At 40.2% G+C, this 22,138-nt stretch overlaps 1 protein-coding gene across 1 annotated transcript in view; it reads left to right on the top strand.

Annotated features, from left to right (window-relative positions):
* LOC122996056 (FRAS1-related extracellular matrix protein 2-like) overlaps window positions 1-22,138 on the top strand; it is a 62,219-nt gene that overhangs the window by 31,988 nt on the left and 8,093 nt on the right. The window contains exons 4-16 of the mRNA XM_044371581.1: window positions 3,798-4,028; window positions 8,083-8,208; window positions 9,441-9,692; window positions 15,013-15,162; window positions 15,294-15,503; window positions 15,832-16,029; window positions 16,432-16,596; window positions 16,861-17,043; window positions 18,409-18,539; window positions 19,020-19,178; window positions 19,981-20,284; window positions 21,126-21,257; window positions 21,649-21,980. Of these exons, the coding sequence (XP_044227516.1) occupies window positions 3,798-4,028; window positions 8,083-8,208; window positions 9,441-9,692; window positions 15,013-15,162; window positions 15,294-15,503; window positions 15,832-16,029; window positions 16,432-16,596; window positions 16,861-17,043; window positions 18,409-18,539; window positions 19,020-19,178; window positions 19,981-20,284; window positions 21,126-21,257; window positions 21,649-21,980 (2,573 nt within the window). The remainder of the gene's footprint in view (window positions 1-3,797; window positions 4,029-8,082; window positions 8,209-9,440; window positions 9,693-15,012; window positions 15,163-15,293; window positions 15,504-15,831; window positions 16,030-16,431; window positions 16,597-16,860; window positions 17,044-18,408; window positions 18,540-19,019; window positions 19,179-19,980; window positions 20,285-21,125; window positions 21,258-21,648; window positions 21,981-22,138) is intronic.

Here is a 22,138-nt window from a genome sequence, read left to right as displayed (position 1 = left end):
TTGATGTGAATCAACTGATCATCAGGGTAGACAGATGAGACAGAAATCAGTGGTTATAAGACACTTTCCTTGTCTCTTGGTCATGCTTTATGTTACTGGTCTTTTCGTTTTTAGGACATTTTACAGAATGGTGGTGCAATTTGTTAGAAATTATAAGAAAAAACAGAAAAAAAGTGTTAGGTTGGCATAGTAAGTAAGTACTCAGTCATTATATTTGACTTAATAGTTGTTAATTTGCAAAAAAAATCTTAATAAATCACACTCTTAACATGACAGAAAATATTTAGTTTTCAGTGTGTAGTTTTGTATGTCAACCTACGTATTAGCATATTAGATACCTCCTTAAAAACTCTGTAATGAGAGCATTTCTCATGTACTACCAAATAACATAACCATTTCAAAGAAAATGTCCTAAGAATAAACAGTAAAAGCTACTTTCAGGTAATTATTGAAAAAATGTCCTGGAAATTAGTAGGAAAGTAAAGGATCAGTAAAATTAGGTGTTACTGACATTGTTGATAGATGCTTAGTCATTATTTTTTAAGAAACAATCTGATATGCTAATTCATTGTTTGACACTGGAAGGAGATTAGTTTCTGTCTTGTAAACAATTGTTAAAAGTGTTATTTATTAAGGATTTTTGCAAATGAACAGCTACACATGAACCCAAATATGAGTGGACACTCACCAACTAAACTCTTTTTTTATATTTTTCTCATAATGTGTAACAAATTGCACCCCCTTCCTGTAAAATATCCTAAAATTTGACCATTAAATACCTGCAAATTACTCAGAAAATTTCCAGGAAATTAGTATAGAATGAAGGGACCTGTACATTAAAGCATTACCAAGATTTTCATTATATTAACCCCATTTTTTTCAACAATAGCCATTCAAAGTATTTGCATTCTGTAATTGCCACTATATATAGTAGTCTTCGGAGTCTGCCTTTCTCACACTAGATTCAATACCCATGCACAAAGGATTCACAGGAAATGATTCATGCACATACTGGACATGGATCATTTCCTTAGCAAAAGACCAAACCGAGTGCATGCACACATTTCATGTAATGCAGAAGACAACCAATCATGACTTCAGTATCACTGTGTCAGACAACATCTAAAGAGATACATGTGTTGCATTCCTGACAGAGTAGCTGCTCTTGATACACATCATATTGAATGAAAGTTTGGGATCTGTATTATCAAAATGTACTTTATATGCCGCTGTGGCCAGTAACTATAGGTGTCACCCAATCAACCAGGATGATATTTAGTTGTTATAAAGCTGTGATTAGGGCTGCAACTAACAATTGTTTTCATTATGGATTCATTTGTCGATTATTTTCCTAATTAATCAATTAGTTGTTCAGCAGGAAAATGGTGAAAAATGTCAATCGCTGTTTCCCAGAGCCCAAGCTGACGCCCTCAAATGTCTTGTTTTGTCCCATCCAACAGTCCACAAACCAAAGATATTCAGTTTACTCTCATAGAAGACTAAAGAAACCAGAAAATATTCACATTTAAGAAGCTGCAATCAGAGAATTTAGACTTTTTTCTTAAAAAATGACTCCAAAAAATGAATCAATTATTAAAATATTTGGTGATTACTTTTATAATTGGCAACTAATCGATCAATCAACTAATCGTTACAGCTTTAGCTGCAACTCACTGTTTATAGGATGAGAGTTAAGATAATTACATTATTACTCATGACTGGACTATAAATATCAACAGCATACCTGTATTTATATATAAGTCTCCCTCAGAGGTTTTTGTCCTGCTTACGGCACAGCCAAAAGATGGCAATATTTCTTGGTTAGTGTGTCTTTCCAACCAAAACAAAACTTATATCCACAGCAAGATATCCAAACAATTTCTGCACAAATTGCCATGAAACTTGCTCTTGATAGTCATGGTGCTGAACAAATGTTTTGGTGACCCTGCTGGTCTATCTGCCACCACCACAATCAAACAGAAATGTTCATCTCTGAGAACTATCACAATTGAATGGCAGATTGCCACTGGTACATTTATGCTTCCCAGAGGATGAATTGTTTTCAACTTAACTGATGAAAGTCCTTGGACTGTGACAAAACCTCTTTAACCCTATTTCATGTGATAAGCATGATGTGGATTTAAGCTTACAAATGCACAGTATTGGTGACATTTTCATTACACCCTCAGATGCTCTTCTACTCTAATACAATCAGTTTTGATGAACAGTGCTGATATTTTATGATGAAGTATTGTGATTTACATTTCGGATGTACCCACAGCTTTGTACAACCCTTACCTAAGTCGTCACAAGAAAACCTGACCCAGGTTTGGCTGATATGATCTCACAGCAGTGAACAAGCAAACCAAGAGCTGTCCTGACTGAACTTCCATTAGTCATGTCTCGGATTTCTCAGAAAAACTTCCACTGCCTCCAGAGAAGTACATTTTTCATGTTGTGTTAATGCAGCGGCAGTGAGCAACAGCGGCAGCATTAGTTTTTCCTGCTGTTAAAAAGCAGAGAAACAGTGCAGGCTGAGAAATAATAATACCTTGGTGTTACGTGCAGGGTGGTTGACAAAAATATATTGAAAGAGGTTGCTATATTTTATTTGCAGCTGGTCTTTTGATCCAGCCAAATGCAAGATAAGGCAGCATTGCATTAGAGTAAAATTTGGTTTCTTTGGACTTCTAACTGTGCTGTTGTTGAATATTGGTCAACTAGGAAGATGTTTTTGCTGTGGTCAAAGCCAGACAGTGAATTGGACCAGTCAGTCCGGCATCACCAACATAGCAATTAAAGGAACCCAGAAATGCAAAGCATAACACCAAAAACTAATTTGATTATGAATTTCCACTCTAGTCTGGGGGTTGTGAATGAATACAGTCACTGAAGGTCCTTACAGCTACAGTTACATGCATGAGTGTGACTGTGTTTGTAGTCCTGCGTGAGTGTGATTATTTTCAGCTTAAATTTTGCACATATTACTCACCTCTCAGATCTTACTGCTTGTATGATCTAATGTATCCAGTCTCATCTGCATGTGCTTGTCACTTGTTTTTTTCTCGGTTTGTTTGTGCAGTTTTTTGAGGGTCTGGACAAAAAAAAGGAAACAAATCCTTTGTATTTTCAGGCACATGCATCAGCCCAGCATTACTCTGCTTGTCTTGTTCTTATGAGGCATTGTGAGTTTAGACAAAGGAACATGAATAGCCTATTTCCATATGTAATACATTATATGGCTTATGCCACCTGGGCGTCCTTGATGTGTGTTTGATGTGAAACCCAGTGGTACAAGTAAGCTCTCCTGCTTTGAAGGTGTATCGATGAGCATGAATGTTAGATGGATCGTGAAGTGGATTCACATGAAAGACCTATTATGAATGGAATAGGAGATATTTGAAGAGAAAAGGATGTGACACACACGCACACACACACAGACACATAACCCTTGGGAAACAGCCATGGTAGGTAATCCATCTCAGTAAGGTGGAATATGCTTATTTAAACGCCTCAGTTACAAATTCATTTTCACACATTCCTGAGGCTCTGTAAGTGATCAGTGAAGAAAAATAGACGCAACACTCTTTTTCTCACCACTCTCTGAACAACATTAAAGGGTGTGAATATCTAATCTGTTTTTTATCTGTTTCTCTCTCTTGCCTGTCACCCTTTCATGTTCGCTTTCTTTGTTTCGTCTCCACTTCTACCTGTCTGTCTGTTTTTTTTTTTTTTAATTCATCTGGCCTGTCCTGTCTTTCTTTTTCTACACTTTTATCGTTGTCTGTATATCTCAGGCATTGGAACCCAGGATGGCAGTGCAAAGAAGGATGAGGATTTCAAGGGTAAGTCCCAGAGGCAGGTCCAGTTCAACCCAGGGCAGACAAGCGCCATATGGAGGGTTCGGATCCTGACTGACGGGAAGTACGAGCAGGCGGAGACCTTCCAGATTTTGCTATCGGAGCCGGTGATGGGAGTGCTGGAGTTCCCTGCCGCAGCAACAGTTGAGATCCTGGATCCCAATGATGGTCAGTACTGATCATGCATACATTGTAGTGTGCGCTCAGCATGCACATGGATATTTTTAGGATTAATATTCTTGATATTCATATGATGACAATATGATATTTCTATCCACAGCTACATCACAACAGACTATAAAAGCTGTAATTTATTTTATTTTTTGCACATTTAGTCTGAATATTTTCATCTTGGAGGTAACACAGAATACTAAAATGACTCTCAAGATACTGAATACACATACCGTATAAAGATGCAAATTAAGTCAAACAAATATATTCAATATTTTCTTTATTACTGTACAAATTTAAATCAAAATCAGACCCCACAGACAGACGGTATGGAGGATTGATTTGAGTTGATAAGAGAAGTGTTTGCTTCTCCCACCTGAACAGACAAATATGATTGCAGAACCAGTGAAGTTTCCACCACACAAAATCCCATATTCCTCTTACAACTCAATGAGAAATACACAACCCTTTGCCGTGTATCACATTTGCTGTGTGAAGACATAACACACACAGAATGAAGAATCGTCAATATAAACATTGTCTGCTGTAGATACAGAGCCATGTCAAATCTGCCCTCAGGCAAGGAGGAGAAATATAGTTTTGACATGATAGCTAGTAGAGATTTGTTATAGCCATGACGTTTGTTTTTTCCATTGCTGTTGTGTTTTTATACTCACTGGTGGTACAGAGTGCAGTTACATACTTTCTAAAATCCAACAATAGAAAAAACAGTATAATTATAGTTCATTTTTTGTCCATTTTTATCGGGCTGAATCAGAGGTCCTCCTAAAGAACTGATATTGCTGTTTACCAGTGAACATTGATTGAACTCTAATGGCTATGTTCGGAAAGTGCCTCACTTATACTCACAAAACTTCAGTCCTTCTCTCTTAAATAGTTTGTGATCTGTCACCCTCCTAGTTCTTTGTGTCTATGTCTGTAAATTGAATAATGAAATATTGAGTAGTGCAACAAAGTGCCTGCTCCGTGCCATCAAGGCTAGATTCACTCTTCTGCAACTTTCACATTTTTTATGTATTGCTCCTTCCCTCAGTACAACTTTTAAGTAATTATAGATGTGCAACAAAGATGGAAACACTGAAACTTCCATTATGGCGACATACAATAGCTGCTCCCATCACACTATCTCCCTCATTTTGTCTTCTCATTCTCTGTCTTTCACTATCTCTTGTCTTGACACCCCCCCCCCACCACCACCCTTCACATTCTCCCTCCTCAGTCTATCCTCCCCTGTGGGTTAATTATGCTGTGTGTGGAGGGCAGGGGTTGGTTTGTTTTCTGTTATCTCCGGGGATAGTCTAATGTGACAGAGATGTGCCACTCTGTACTCTAATGGGCCAGTGAAGCTTTAGCTATGCCTGTGGCGTTAGCTGTACTCCAGCTTCTTTCTCTAATGATGAAAACTGGCTTTGTCTGGTCTTCTGGTTAGCCTGGAGATTCGCTCCCTAGAGGATATGTCAGCTTGGCTAATATCAGCTTTAGAGGAGGAGAGAGGATCACTAAGCTTTACCCAAAAGTGTTTCAAAATTAAGGAAAGCATAACAAGCTGAATTTGTTCTCATAGCATAGGCAGTCTCTGTTTGTCTGTGCAAATGCCTAGAGCTATTCAATATTGTTTTCTTTCTCTTATAGCTGTAAGAATGCATACCCTCTCTATAAGCCTGTCGCTACTTTGATTAATAATGAGGAGTGGGTTTGTCCTATAGCGTGTTTGCATCCAGTCTCAAGGCTTCAGCAGATACAGACCCTAGCTTTCCTCCTGCAAAACTTTAGGACTTTCTTTCATATATAATCCATGCACAGTGCTGACTAAAGATGAAGGTGGCAGCCTGCTGTTTGACTGTGTGCTGCAAGCAGTGTCAGAATCTAGCCATAGTCAGGAATATCTTTCTTGCTTCCTCTACAGAAAGGACACTATGTATCAGTGGGGCTGTTATCATTGTTTGCACAATAATAAAGAAACATCTTCACACACTCAAACAGTAACTCTTCAATTTTGGAGCAGTTACTGAGGTCATTCAACTAAATTATAAAGTTTTCCTCCCTTGTAATTTTTTTGTCTGGAACCATAAGGCCAGTTGTAGTCAAGCACACTCTTGTGTAATTATACAAGCTTTGTCTCAGTTAGGATATAAAATCTCTGAGTAATGTAAGGCAAATTAAATGAGGACCTCCTGTTTCTGAGGTTACTGTTGCTTTGAACTGTGATTAGAGAAACAGGTTAAAAGGTGTCATTAACTGTAAGTCTGTAGAGGCTGTTTTGTTTTACATTTACAGCTACATTCTAGAAATACTGTATATCTGATGGGAATAACCAGCAATACGAACTGGTGCTGTGTAAATTGCGTAACTACTACAACAACAACCAGATAGTAGAAACAAAGAAAATATCCTTGCATCCATAGAATATTCATGATAATATCAATAATGGAGATGTTCTAGGCTTAGAAACAAAAGCCAGAGTTTTTTGTGTGTTTTGTTTTCTTTTGGAAAGACAATAGATAGATCAGCGTGCAGTAGTCACTATTTTAACACCCTCTGTAAAAGCATGTTTTTTTTTCTCCCCATGAATGTTTTAAAATGACCATCTGGGATACCGAGACAAATCCACCGCATTGGTGGGCCGGTGGACCGTCAAAAAAATACATAAAGTTTTTACCAGCCTTGTCTGTCTCTTTACCGGCCCTCTCTTAGTGCCTGTCATTTGGGGTGTGCATGAGGCCATTTCCGACCAAGTTATATACTGTACATATGTAATCAACCCTCACTGACCCGAGCACCCCTCCACCCCCACCCACAGAGGCTTGTCCAGAGGATAAGTCCAGGGCTGAATTTCTTTCCCAGCACACCCCTGGTGAAGTGTGAGGTGAAATGTTAAAGAACTGTGAGGAGATGAGGTGTGCAGTATCTGTGTGGAGAGAGAGAAGAAAATCAAGGTACAGTGAGCGGTGTGTGTGTCCGTGTGTGTGTGTGAGTGTAATAGGTAAGCGGTGGACCCTAATCCCCTGCTATGAATTCCTGTACCCCCCTGGGGAGTGACAGATTGTGGACAGCGACAGAGAGGAGAAATGGAGGAGAGGGGAGAAGATTGAGAGGAGAGGGAACGATTTAGTGAGAGTTACTGTAGGAGAAGAGAGATGTTTGATCCCCTGCTGTGCGCAAGATTGTTTTATGTTGATGACTCCATCCCAAGGAGTCATCTCAGGTGTTGATCTCTTTTTGTAGGCTGGGTGTTGAATCAAACTTCCAAATCTCTTTTGCACACTCCAGTTCTTGCCATTTTAATGCAACTTTTTTGTAGCACAAGCGAGCCACGGGTGTCTTGCAGTTCCCATCATTCACTCACTCATTCATCCACTCACTCAAAGAGAGAGGGGGAGGGTGAACAAAGTCACAGGGAGATCTGGGACGAGCTGAAACTCAGTCCGCTCTGTTAGTATTTTTATTGGTCCCTGTGCGTCTGTGGAAAATAGCTCCAACATTTATTGTTTCTATAATGTCAGTAAGTTCTTCGTTTTGATAGATGATGCTTTCACTGGCTCTGAGTCTCTCTCTCAATCACAAATTCCTCTCATAGACGGAGAGAGGAGTAGAGAAAAAAAATAAGAGAAATGGTTCGTCTGACCCCTCTGTGTATAGAGGAGTCGATGTTCGAAACGCCCAACTGATACATTCTGTTGGATGAACTGAGAGGCTTGCATATGTAATTGTCTGCAACACACCGGGCAGTAAGAAAAACTTCCAGAGGGGTCTCTTTGAAGAGCACCTCTGGTTGCATCAAACCGAAAACTGTGATGGAAAGTTATTTTTGAATATGAATAAGCACACCGCAGGACCACCACTTCAATAGATCTGAATAAAAATATTAAAAAAGTCAGCTGCACCTCACTAATGCTGAGCCAGAACAAAAGCCTGTTTCAGTCCTTGATGCCCTAATGTTCTGTGGGTTTTTGCAGATTGTTATACATATCATTACCCTTTTCTTTTTTCCTCTGACTCCCTCCGCTCTTCTCTCTTCTCCTCCAAACAGAGTCGACTGTGTTCTTCCCTGAGCAGATCCACTCAGTGGAGGAGGATGTTGGGGAGCTTTTCATTCCAGTGCACCGCAGTGGAGACATCAGCCAGGAACTCATGGTGGTCTGCTACACTCAGCAGGGTATGCACTAGCCTTTTTTCACCTCATCTAACCCATTTACCCTCAGTGTATGCTGTCTGCCTGTCTGCCTGCCTGCTGGCTTTGCTTGTCAAACTGATCATATCAGATGGTGGGTGTTGTCGCTTAAGGACTCAGTGGATAATTTTTGACAACTTAAATTCACTTACATAATTTAAAAAATGAGGTACAAATGACAACAGTAACTCTGATTTAATTTTCATTTAGGGATTCTGCATTTATTAAAAGAACTGCCAATCGATTTGAGAATGAAAAGGTTTCAGTCTGATTTTTGGTAGAGCCTAGCCTTTTGTTTACATTTGGATCACAGATTGTGCATTTAAAGCTGGTATCTATATTGTTTTAATGGAATGTTAATGTCTTCATGTGTATGGTAGAGTTTGAGGTGCACCTGTCGCACCTATCCTGTTAGACAGTGCCAGTGAAGTCTGTTGGCACACAGGAAGAGATGCAATTCGCACCGCATTTGCATTTTCACAGATCTCATCTGGCAGCATAACCTCAGTAGTATCACACTTGGCTGTTAGCCTGGTTCCAAGTTTTGGGGTAGTTAATTCAAATCAAAGAAATGCTTCCAAACAACCTTGACTCTGTTTGTGATCGTTCTTTCAATGACTTACTTCCAGCTGGTGATGTGTGAAAAGTTACATATTACAGCTTGTACCTTCTCCCCACGCAGTTAAATTCATGAATGGATAATGCACACACTGATTAGCCTAATGAAGGCACTATTGTTAAATGTCAAAATGCTGTAGTGGCCACACCACAGCTTTTCATTTTAACAAAACCTTAGGGGTTGGTCTATTTCCCATTGTGCTCTTTCATTAAAAACTAATACACTGACCTGATGGGCTAGCTATAATGGAAGATCAAACTTTCACAAGTTATAATGGCTACATTAACAGTCTGAATTTCATTCAACTGAAAGAAAAAAATGCGTCTTATTACTGATTGTCACAAAAGTTTGTTAACTTGATGTGCTCACTCCCTTATGAATTTTCTTCACACCCCTTTTCACATCAAATTCAGCTTAATATGAATATGTATATATGAAAATTACTACTTCAAATGCAGTAGATCTATTATAGGAAAAGCTCAAGTTGTCTTTCACAAATACAATGTTTTAAATATGTGCTTTCAATCATTTAGATCTCGTCATTTTTCCCCAAACTCCTGCCACTTTCTTCACCTTTCCTTTGCTGGTTTCTCTAAAGGCTCTGCCTCAGGGACGATTCCCACCACCGTGCTGTCTTACTCTGACTACATCTCACGCCCAGAGGAGCACAGCAGCATCCTTCGTTTCGACAAGGGTGAGAGGGAGAAGCAGTGTCGCGTGGTTATCATCGATGACTCTCTGTACGAGGGAGAAGAGAATTTCAACGTCACTCTGTCACTGCCTGTCGGGGGGCGTCTGGGAATGCACTACCCCACTACGAAAGTCAACATCTTGGAAGATATGGATGATGGTAAGACATGATGATGCTGCACTGATATAGTATGTACAGTATATGTCTGTCTGTCAGTGAGTTGGTCATTAGACTAGTTCATTTCTGTACTTACTTACTTCCCCTGTATTTCTATTTCCAGTGGTCTTACTGTGAAAGTTTTAATAACTTTATAGAGAAAAGTTTTAAATTAAATGAAGCTTTGGTTAAACACTTTTCCCCTTGAATGTGATGTATCCAAATCACACGGATGAAAGGTCTTAGTGAACTTTGCAAAAGGCTTTTTGTCACCAAAGAGAAGCAGAGAAAATGCAATTTATTTCAGGTTTTTGTAGAACTTTAAGGTTAAACAACACTTGCATGTACACACATGTAACCGCAAAGTGTGAATTAACAGTGCAAGAAGTTGTGGTGTTTGTGAATTGTCATTGGAGTCTCAACATTGCAAAAGTTCCCTTAATTAAGCTTGTTTAAAAACATACTGGGTGTTGAGTCATGCAGGAAAAGCAGTGCTGGGAACACCCTGACATAGACCCTGTGTATCCACAGCAGACAGATGGAATCAAACTCCTCTCTTGCTATCATTCAGACAGTTTTTAATTACAGTTGAGACTCGCACAGGAGTCCAGTGGGACTTCATTATCACACATGTCCCTGGTCTGCTTTAATCGTGTTACAGCATCATATGGACAGAGGAGATTGCATTTTCTGAAAGGTAGGGAAATATGTAGAGGATTTATCTTGAGACATAAAAGCCTGCTGGGAAATACCTATTCCAGTCTACAGGCATTCTCCATCATCTCACTATATTGCATTGATTCACTTTAGAGAGACTGAATATCAGTTCTACTCTGCTCAAGTTTTTTTTTTTGTGAAATGCCATGCTATAGATTGTTACAGTAAAAGTCATGTTTTTTTCTTAGACATGAAGGAGCAGTTGTGTAACAGATTTGGGTCAAATACCAGCAGTGTTTGAGTTTACATCATAGAGATTATGTACTTTAAATAGTGTCAAGGAAGTTATGAGTCATAGAATATCTTCTTCTCTATCCTTATGTACACTGTGGCTCTCATTGTACATGCTTGTATATATCAAACCCACCCACCCATCTTGCATTAAGTAGACAAGCGCACCCCATGCACCACGTTGCCCTGGTTTATTGCTAGTAAAATACTAGTATGACTTGAAGCACCGCAGTGCTAGCCAACATTTTAAAATGTGCTCTGAGGAAGATGTATCAACAAATAAATAAGATTGAAAGTCTAATTGAGCTACATCCAGTACAGCTCTGTGTAAATAATTTGCATTCACTGGCCACAATGCTCCAGATGTATAAACATGGCCATGGCCGTTCTCTGAATTTATGTTTTGGTCCTTTTCGTTCTAGTGTTTTCTTATCTTGTTATGTAAATTTATCTCATTAGTTTGCAATATTCTGTGGTAGAAAAAGAGCATCTACATTTACTGTATCTGCCATCCAGAATAACTCTTGAGGATCTGATTGTCATCAGTAGTACAATACAATACAATATTTTGTAGCATGTGGGGCCACAATTATCTTGCAGAGCCTAATGGAAATGTCAGGGTGTGTGTCCATCATCAGATTAAGATGAAATCTTAGAAGAATGTAGACTTATTTCACAGACATTTGACATTTTCTTGTCAATACTCACAGTCTAGCTATTTGATGGCACTTTCATTTAGTCATTTTTAAAATAGTTTCTGTCAGAAAGAATAGTGTCAGCGAAGACGTGAAGTCATTCTATTGCCAGACTACAGGCAAGGATATATAAAGCAGTGACGAGAACTCAGTTAGGGATACAAATAATTGTGCCAAATTAAATATATGTATATATATGTGTGTGTGGAGGCATCTGGGGGCAGGAACATGACACCCTCCCTGATTGTTACTAAATTGTCAGAAGACTTCAGTTGTGACGTTGAGTTCAAAGTAATGGAAATGTGTTTGTGAAAGCCTGACTCCGGTGAGAGATGATGTGTCATTTTTAGCCTCCCAGAGGATAAAACACCGTCTGACAGTGCTCTAATACCTGCGCCCAGGCAGTCAAGCTGCAGCCTCCTTCACTTACGTACAACTTCAACTCACCAAGGAAAATAGCAAAACAAGAGTTGCGACGTTCTGTGTTTATTTGCGTGCGTGGCTACCTGCGTCTACTGTGCATGCGTGAATATGTGTCTACGTGTCCACGCGCACCGAGTTAGACCTCAAATTGTGCATCAAAGGTAAGTGGTGAGAAATGCACTTGAAAAACTCTAAGTGTGACTGCTAGTGCTCTCTAGCCCCATTTTTCCTTCCCCCAGGTCAAAGTCAAGTTCAGTCTGCTGTTCTCCTTCCATATTTTTCTCCACTACCACCACTCTCTCTCCCCATCTCATGCACACACACACACACACACACACACACACACACACACACACACACACACACACACTCTTTCTGTCTCTTTTGCTGAAAAAAAGGCCCAGGGGTGCCTGCTAGATTTAGTACTTTATCAGATTAAACTCTACAGTACCTGTCTCCCTGAGCATCGCGCTCTGCATGGCTGCACACTCTGACTCAAAGTGAGTGTTGTCATTTCCTTGTACCCTGCCAAGGAGAGAGGACATTCAGGCACTCGCGGTCGGGTGCATATGGCCACAGCTGAGTTTGTAGAATTGTAGATTAGCTCAGAGTATTTCTTGGAAACCTATCCCCTCATTTCAATATTAAGATAGAATTTACTTTTGGTTACACTCTGGAAGCAGCAGAATTGCTCACTTGTTCGTACATTATGCACTCGCTGTAGATAAAAAGTGGTGTTATTATCCACTGCGGGAGTGAGATTGACTAAGAACAAGAGGGATTTTGTTTCAGCTGTTGTCATTATAGGGCAACACACAACCATCTTTAGTCGCCACTCTTAAACAGAATATTTGTATTGTTAAATTTTCTGTCATATATGTATCCCATCTTCCGCATATCCTTAATTAGCATGCAAGCAGGACATTTTGGCAAATCCCATATCTCCCATTTTCTTCATTTTCTTCCTTAATTTTGCCTCCTGCCACATACAGTATAAAAATGCATTTAAAAACGAAAAGGAAAGAAATGGTGAAATTGTCAACAGCTTGCACATTAGCATCTAGTGAAACTAAAACAAGAAACAAATTAATCAAAAAAAGAGGCAAAAATCATATCATCACATCTTAGATAAGAGGTTCCTAACCTTTCTGTCCTGTGACTGTATAAAGTGTCTTGAACCACTGTCTTAGATGATGGTTAAGTTGTGTCCACATTTCTCTTCCCACATAGTGTGCTGCATTTTTACGCCATGCACCACTTCTGCATGTCTTTATTTTTTTCCCCCCAAATCTTAGCAATAAGTAGAATTGCTTGTAATATACACATCAAAAAACATATACTCTCTAGCTTGTCTACTCTCAAATGAAGATATGGGGGTATAAGTGAATGACAAGCACCTTAAGTCCCAGGCAAACATATAAAGACAAAATTTCTACAAGATGTCACCACAACAGTCACCAACTTCCGAAGCAAGGGGCCCTTCTAAACAGCTGAGAATGCTCTATAAACTGTACTTAAAGGTGCAGTGACACACAAATGGCTATGGACACACCACACATAATAATTATCACAATTTGGCTTTACACCTTCCCAAGTCCTCACACACACTTCAGAGTGCTAAACCACAGGCGTAGCCCTAGAGGGGAGAGAGGATGCAGTTCTCACTCATCAGTCATCACTCAACTCCCTCTCAACGTGTTGAGAATTTGTCGTCCCCGGGCGCAGTCGGGAAGTGTGAATGCAGACATGTATATTAACAGCAGTTTCCTCTCTGATCATAGAAGGAATGTGTGCCAGATTGCTTACATACTGCTTACAGATGTGCTACAGTGCGTTTCCGCCACTATTGTTGAGGCATGTATTATTCTAACAATAATAATCATCCAAAATAAAATCTTTACAGCCCCTGCATTGTTTACCAGCATATTTGGTCCGATGTTTTTTCACGTTTTTCCCACCTACGCAATCTGTAATTTTCCTTGTACTCTGCCATTGTGCAAATACAGAAATTCTATTAGCATTACAAACCAGTGCTACATCTGTTCAGTGAAGACGAGTGTGTAGGAGGGAAAGGTATAAGAGAAAGACAGAGGCAATTAGTAAACGAGTCTTTAGACGCAGAGAGAGAGAGGGCGCAGGCTGCACTTGATGTGTGATACTCACTGGATGTTGTTGCCCTGGGCTGTCACTTAGTCTGTCGAGTTGAGAGTCAAAATGTAACTGCAGTAAAGTTCCTCAGTCCCTTAGTTAAATATGCTGTGCTTAGCTTCTGTCATCTGGCCCAGTTAAAATATATAAATAAAATATGAAAGTTCATATATCAGTTAAGTAATATTCAGGAAAAAAAAAGTGTTTGATCATGACAAAAAAAGAAAATATGCATGCTATTTTTGGATTATATGGCAGAATATAAGAAAGGAGTCGAGTGAGAGAGAATAGCAAACAGAGGAACTTTTATTCCTGTCAGTTTTTTTTGACTTGACAGGGGGGTTTGTGAAAGATGAAGCTGTCAAACACATTGGACTGTCTTGCCTTTGCTGCCTGAGGAAACAATGCCAGTTCAAACAAGCCTTTGAGCTGTCTAGGGGGCCGCTTTCTCTCTGTGTCTCACCATCTCACTATACAACATTCAGAGAAAGACACACACATACACACACACACACGCACACACACACAGAGGCCTTGTTTTTCAGTGCTAACTGCATCTTTTTTTTGTTGGAAGTACTTAGTGGTTTCTGTCAGAAGAATGGTAACAATGAGGTGGGATGAAAGGCCAGGAGAGGTTGAAAGGTCATGCTTCCCTGCAGTTTAACTTCAGACTAATGGGCTGTCGCTGTTTGACCCCAGCTGCTGACATGTCTAATGTTACCTCAGGTGCATGCATAAGGAGAAAAGACAAGTAGCATTAAGACTTAAGAATAAGTAAAGTAACAAGGTCGCAAATACAAACTCTGCTACGAAGGCGGTCACTATATGATGTTGAATGCCATTAAATTTGTCAGCTACAGGCATCAATTAGCACTTTGATATGAGGTTTATTGAGATAACTAGAGCACTAAAAAGACCAAATCATCTGCACCAAATGCGCACTGATCAAAAGAGTCTGGAAATTCATGGCAGGATGTCAAACACAGTAAAACTGCATCAGTGAAGACAGACAGGGATCACAACAGGGAATTATGAACCTGTAACGTAGAATACACAAGATTGACTCTTGATTACTGTCTCTTTCGTTTTTTATTTTCTTTGCTCTCTAGCTCCAGTGTTTTACTTTGGAGAGGTGGAGTATCACGTGGATGAGAGTGATGGATATGTGGAGGTCAAAGTGTGGAGGACAGGAACTGATCTTTCTAAAACTGGCACTGTCACCGTTCGCTCTCGCAAGGCCGAGCCTGTCTCTGCAGAAGGTAAGCTCCCTGTCATAGAGTCAAGTGTTGCTTATGACTGAATTTACCAATAAAATCATTTGTCTGCTTCCTGTATGTTAACTCCATTGTCATTTCTTCCAACCCATCATCTCACTCTGTTCTTCCTCCAGCCGGTATTGACTATGTGGGCATCAGTCGTAACCTGGACTTTGCTCCGGGCGTCAGCATGCAGACGTTTAGGGTCACTATTCTGGATGATCTGGGACAGCCAGAGCTGGAGGGGACTGAGAGCTTTGACCTGGTCCTACGCATGGCAGTGAATGGTATCCTGGGAGAACCTGGGAAGGCTACAGTCTTCATCAATGACTCTGTGTCTGACTGTAAGTGATTTGTTTTACTGTATGTATATCTTTTCTCACCTACAGTATTTATTTTTTTCTTTACTGTTAATGTGAAGCATATTTAATTGCATATTTTTCTTTGAAATGTGCTGTGTGTATATGTTTTATTGTTATTAGTGAGTAGAATTGCACCAATTCAAACCTTTATAACCAATGTTTAGTCAGAAAAGAGCTTGTCGTGACAGCTATGTTATTTGATTTGATGTTTAAAATCAGTTTAATCTATTGATTTCAGCCCAGACAGAATGAGACACATGATTACTGCCTTTGTTATAAATGATGTTTGAACTCGGTGGTTGTCTGACAGTGCCTAAGGTCCAGTTCCGTGAGCCGGTGTACTTTGGAGAGGAGCATGACGGTCGCATCACAGCCACAGTGTACCGCAGTGGTGACATCAGACACAAATCCACTGTTCGCTGTTACACCCGTCAGGGAGCTGCACAGGTTGTCTCAGACTTTGACGAGCGACCTAATACAGATGCATCCATCATCACTTTCTTACCAGGTACTTCAGTAATCACACAAATACATCACACTTATTTTCTCTCTTTTTTTTAATCAACTTGTATCTTGATAGCTGACACCCTTTTAATTAAATAAACAGCTCCCCCAGGTGTTTTCAGGTTTTTTTGTCGCCTTTTTTTTTTTCCAAAATCAACAGTACTTTGCAAGTTTAACTATGCCTAACACATTACCCACTGCGCTGTAATTTTTAGTATTATTTTTTACAAAATATGTACACACAGCTTCCAAAACCTCTGAAGGAACAGAATAAAGGGGAGAATAGTTATATAAATAAGGTGTTACATGCTGCAAAAAGAATTATTGTAGATGTCATTCTATCCTTTCTTCTACCTCAAAAATTTTTTGACATGTCCCGTCATCACCATCTCACTGTACACTCTAGGTGAGGCGGAGAAGCCTTGTATTCTGTCACTGGTTGATGACACGCTGTACGAGGAAGGAGAAGAGCTGCGGTTGGTCTTAGGGAACCCGAAAAGCGACTCACAGTTTGGTGCATCAGTGGGAGCTCTGAATGAGACCCTGGTGAAAATCAAGGACACAGCTGACAGTAAGTGAGATGAAGAGGGCTGACACAGAAGTGGAGATAAATCAGGAATGCAGCTGATGGTTATATAAAAATCAGTTAATCCAGTTTTTTATTTATCTGAATTATTGTAAAGATTAGAGTTATGAATCTGAAACATAAATGCCTAGTATAAATTAATGTTTTTAATATATAATTGTTGTTTAATTGATAATTCAAGGTTTATTTCCATAATCAAACAATGGGCCAGCATTTGATTATATTTTCCTCCCTTTCGGTGCTCCGTAGAACCCATCATCCGCTTTTTGGAAACCAAGTTCAGTGTTAGTGAACCCAAGGAGTCCGGCGCCGTGGCAACTGTAAAGATCCCCGTAGTTCGAGTGGGTGACACATCAAAGGTGTCTGTTGTTCGCGTTCACACCAAAGACGGCTCAGCAGTTTCAGGAGAGGACTACTACCCTGTGTCTCAAGGTAATCCTTACACGCATCCTTTTATTGGCTATGATAGTAAAAGCAGTATTGTGGTGTTTTAATAGTAAACAAACTTGATTTTCTATACAGCAATATTTCTCACCAAAATGGGCAGCAGAGACTTTTCAGATCAAGCTATAATTAAACAGCAAACCCACGCACCTCTAACATGCCTTTAACAAAAAATGATGCACACTTGATGTTCACAAGAGTTAAGTAACTGATTTAGATCATCCAAAAATCTAAAACACACCGGCACGGTTAGCAAAAGTAAATGTAATTTGTACTAAATAGGCTAAAACATTAAAAACCACTATTACAGCAGTTTATGGCCTAACATGCATCTCCTCCCCCATAAAACAGCTCCTATGCCTTTTATTGTGTGTCAACACCTTCATTGTTTTCATTGGCTTGCGACCTTCATCTATTTTTATCATGCTGTTACAACATCTGATGCAAATACAGGCACCCACCCATCAAGACATTACTCTACAGCACCAGTAGTGGTCAAAAACTTCCCAGGATACAAAATACTATTTTCATTGGCCTGCAGATATATTTCGAAAATATTTTTTTATGAATTTCCTGCACCTAATAAGACAATTTTTGACAAGTGTGAAACAAGGCTTCCTATAGGAATGTTGAATTAATAAATGTGGGCATAGGGATTTATTTGGGCAAGGGTCATTGATTTCTAATTTCATCCCAAATGGCGGAAAGGTAATTTCAGCAAAAGTCCAGTGGAGGGTCATGTAATTCTTAATTGAATTTCAACAGTCTTCATGCTTTGTCAGCAGGGTGAAACCTTCCTTCCTATCCACTCAGCATTGAGAACAGTGAATGTGTCCTAATCAAGGCTTGAAATATTTATGAATACATTCAGTCTATTCAAATCATACCTGCCTACCCACTGTTCAAATAGTGCAAGTATCCCCAGCAGTTTTTGAATCACGCAGTGTTGAATTTCCCATTTTGCACAATATTTCCTCAGCACAGCACATTTCTAATGCAAAGCTGTTACTTACTGTACCTCAAAAGGAGATGGACCACCTTTGGCACTATGCAAATAGAAACCTTCGATGCTTTTTAGCTAAGTGTATATTCCTCTGAAGCAATAAAACATGAACTAGGCTAACCTGTGAGGCTTTCATTTTTATGGAAAACTAAATTCAGAAAACTTGGCCTCGATGTCACTTGACTATTTTTATCTCCACAGAAAAATCAACAACAAAAGTTACTCACGTTGCCTGTGCTATTGAAGTTTGTGCTGTATTGTGTGAATTGTTTACAATAAATCAGCTACATTTTAAACTGATTTTCCTGATATTTGTGTATTTGTATCCGTGTGTGTTTGTGTGTGCCCAGACATCGAGTTCAAACAGGGGGACAAGGAACATGTGGTGGAGGTGGAGGTGCTATATGATGGGGTCAGAGAGATGAGAGAAGCCTTTACTCTCCACCTGAAGCCTGATGAAAACATGGTGGCTGAAACTCAGGTCAGGAATGTTTTCATACCCAGCCATCACACACCACTCAAAGAAAATCGAGACTGACAGTTATGGAATTTCAGCTTGATGAAAAAGTAAAGAGATGAAAAACTTTTTATCTTTTCTGATTTGACCCACATTTATCCAGGTCAGTCCTGCTGAGATCAGGGATTTCTTTGACAAGGGTGTCCTGGTCCAGACAACAGCACCACTTTACTGTAGTTGCAGCTGGAAAAGCAGTGAAAACATTTTACAATAAATAATAGATTATCCTAGAAAAAAAAGAAAAGAAGCAGAGAAAGAGAAATGAGAGAAGGGTAAAAAGAAAAACCCTGAATCAGCCATGGCTGTGAGATCATCATCTTCCTGTACATCCAGTTCTGTGATGAGTTTCATTATAACATTGATAGTAATTCACGATGTCTTGATTGACAAACAGCACTGTGTCTGCAGTTGTCATTCACCTCTGACTTCTTTTTTCTGAAACAGGTAACTAAAGTGATAGTTTACATCGAGGAGACCAACAGCATGGCTGACGTCACCTTCCCCTCTCTGCCTCATGTGGTGTCGCTGCTTTATTACGATGATGTCACCAGGACGCCAGATAATCTCCACCCACCAGCCGGCTACCCCGTCATCTGTGTCACAGTGAGTCAAGCTGAAATCAACTGAAATATAGGATAGAATAGAAATTAGCCTAATTGCTCGAATTGCACAGAAACAGTACACTCTAGCAACAGACTACTTGACAGACGACCATTAAATTTATAGGCTTTTTCTGTAATGAGGTAGCAGGACCTAATCAGGACCCACATCCTGTGGGAGTGGAGGGCAAATTGTTATCCCTCAGGAGCAATACTTTTCTTCAGCCAAAGTTAAACTGTCCTTCCGGAGTTCCCTAGCCTGTCCTCAAAAGACATTTTACACCATTTAGTAGGCCACAGTCCTCGTGCTTTCATCCACAGGAGAATCACTTCCACTCTTGAATACAGGCTGAGTGAGACACTTAAATGGATTTTTGTGATGTGTTAAGCCACTTGCTTCTCAGGTGACTGCTGTGGGTGCGTAGGGCTCTCCGTGTGAGTATGTGTGTTTCTCTGCATTGTGGTCAGCTACGTAGGAAGTTCCCCAGGGAGATAAAATGAAGTAGTCTTGTCAAAAACTGTTGAGTGCTGTACCAGGAGATGCGGTGTCAACGGATTTAAAATGATATCCACACAAAGGCTTCAAAGCTTACCTCTCTTTCTAACTATAAAAAAGCTATTTTAAGAACACAAATATGAAAACACACTGAAACATCTGGATTTCCTTGGCAACAATTACTTATTACTCATTTGTATTCTGTTCCTCTCTCTCCTTTTGTCCTCCGGCATCTGCTGTATCTTTTCCCATCTCTCTGCTGTCCCTAACCACCCGCCTACTCCTGCTACATTTCTTATCCATCCTTTAGGCTTGCGACACAAAATATCCAGACTATGACAAGACAGGCTCTATCTGTGTCAGCGAGCACATCAACAACACCTTGACCCGATACCGCTGGCTCATCAGTGCCCCAGCTGGCCCTGATGGCGTCACCAGTCCCATGAGGGAGGTGGACTTTGACACCTTCTTTACATCCTCCAAAATGATAACATTGGACTCAGTCTACTTCCAGGCAGGGTCCAGGGTTCAGTGTGCCGCTAGGGCCGTTAATTCTAACGGGGATGAGGGTTTAGAGCTCAGCAGCCCCATCGTCACTGTCAGCCAGCAGGAAGGTAAGGACAGAACAATGAGCATCCATCTCCATGTCTTATGTTGCCACTCTTTTAAAGGGGGGATTAAACAGAGATTTGGCCCCATGTTGCTAAGAGATTAAAAAGGGTTTTGTTTACCAAGCATTATGAATATATAGGAATAGAGCTTTTGAATGAACAGTCCTTAACAGATGCTACTGCAACTGCATAAAAGAAAAAACCCCCACCAAAATCACTTGAAAACAAGTATTGACAATACAGCTTTTCTGATCCCATTTTCATTTTGTTGTTGAGTTGTGATTTTTTTCAGCTATTTAAGAACTCCAATGATTAATTAAAGATTAAAGAAATGTAATGTCAGGCCCTCAGACGGAAATACAAAGAAACCTTTGGAGACCATTTTGCAAATAATAAAATGAAAAATTCATTGTAGAGACGTTTTTGCTGCTTATAACAGCCACAATAAACTAGAATCCATTGTTAAAAGCTAATGCTTTGAGTCAGAGGGTCGGAGCTCTCACTCTTTTCTCAGATGATAAAAAAATACAACCTCTCTCTTTTGCTATTGCTATCATTTATGCTGTACTCACTCCACCCACACATCCTGAATATAATGCAAGTTCATGCATACTCTCTCCAGGTGGTTGCAAGGTATTCTTCACAATTTGGAAATCATTACCTGATGCTGTAATAGATCAGGCAGATTATGAGAAATATGTCTATCACAGCACATTACAGTAGCTATTTTAACAGTGTTTTTTTTCACAGAAGTAATCACCTGTAGACACAATCATAGCAATCCAGTTTGTCCTTGTCCTCAGACCCTCTCTTGTCTTCTCTACTTCTCCCCTGTCACATAAAGGTATGTGTCAACCACGTAAGATGGGGACCGTTGGTGCTGAGCCTTTCTCTGCCAAGCTACGCTACACTGGAGCAGATGACCCGAAACACCCGAACCTCATCAAAGTGACTGTCACCATGCCTCACATAGATGGTAGGTAGTAGCTGGAGGCAGGACCTGTACCACAGATGAAGTGAAGTGTAATGTAGTGTGTGTAATATTCACGTCTGGGGATCCTCAGGAGCGTGACAGCCAGAATATAGATCTTGCCGGGTTGTATCGAACCCTGCTGTACAAACCCTCCAGCACACCCGCTACTTAACATTCCCCTCTTGATTTTTAATCAGTTTCCTTCTGCCTCGTCTCCTCTAGGTTTCCTTCTTCCTTTTTTTCTGTTGCTCTCCTGCTTTCCTTCTCCTCACTTTTCCCCTCTTCTCTCCACAGTGTCTTTCGTCTAAGTTTCTGAAATAATCACCTCTCTCAGTACGTATATCAAAGGTAGTAGCACACAGTCAGAATCACACTGTCTCTCTATACCTTGCAGGCATGCTTCCAGTAATCTCCACTCGCCCTCTCATGAACTTTGAGCTGACTCTCAGTCCCGATGGTACCCGGGTTGGAAACCACCGCTGCTCAAACCTGCTTGACTACAATGAGGTCACCACAGGTCACAGCTTCATCACCGCTTCCACTCGCAACACTGAAAGCATGGGAGAAGCAGCGCCCTATCAGTTCAGCAGCTCTCTGCGGGGGACCAGCACTTTGCGCTTCTACAGGAATCTCAACCTGGAGGCCTGTCTCTGGGAGTTCACCAGCTACTATCACATGTCTGAGCTGCTCACTGACTGTGGAGGCACCATAGGGACTGATGGACAGGTGTGTGTATCTGTGTTTTAGTGTGTTTCTGTGTACATTTGTCCACACCGTAAAAATTCCTATCTAGGGTTTGTATGTACATCTGTTTGACTGTTAGCCTTTGCGTGTGTGTGTCCACCTGTGTGTGTTTATATCTGTATGTTCAGTCTATTTACAGC

The sequence above is a fragment of the Thunnus albacares genome, chromosome 13, assembly GCF_914725855.1.
Source record: "Thunnus albacares chromosome 13, fThuAlb1.1, whole genome shotgun sequence".
Classification (NCBI taxonomy): Eukaryota; Metazoa; Chordata; class Actinopteri; order Scombriformes; family Scombridae; genus Thunnus; species Thunnus albacares.
Note: the sequence above shows the minus strand (reverse complement) of the source record. Positions and strands in the feature narration are given on the sequence as shown.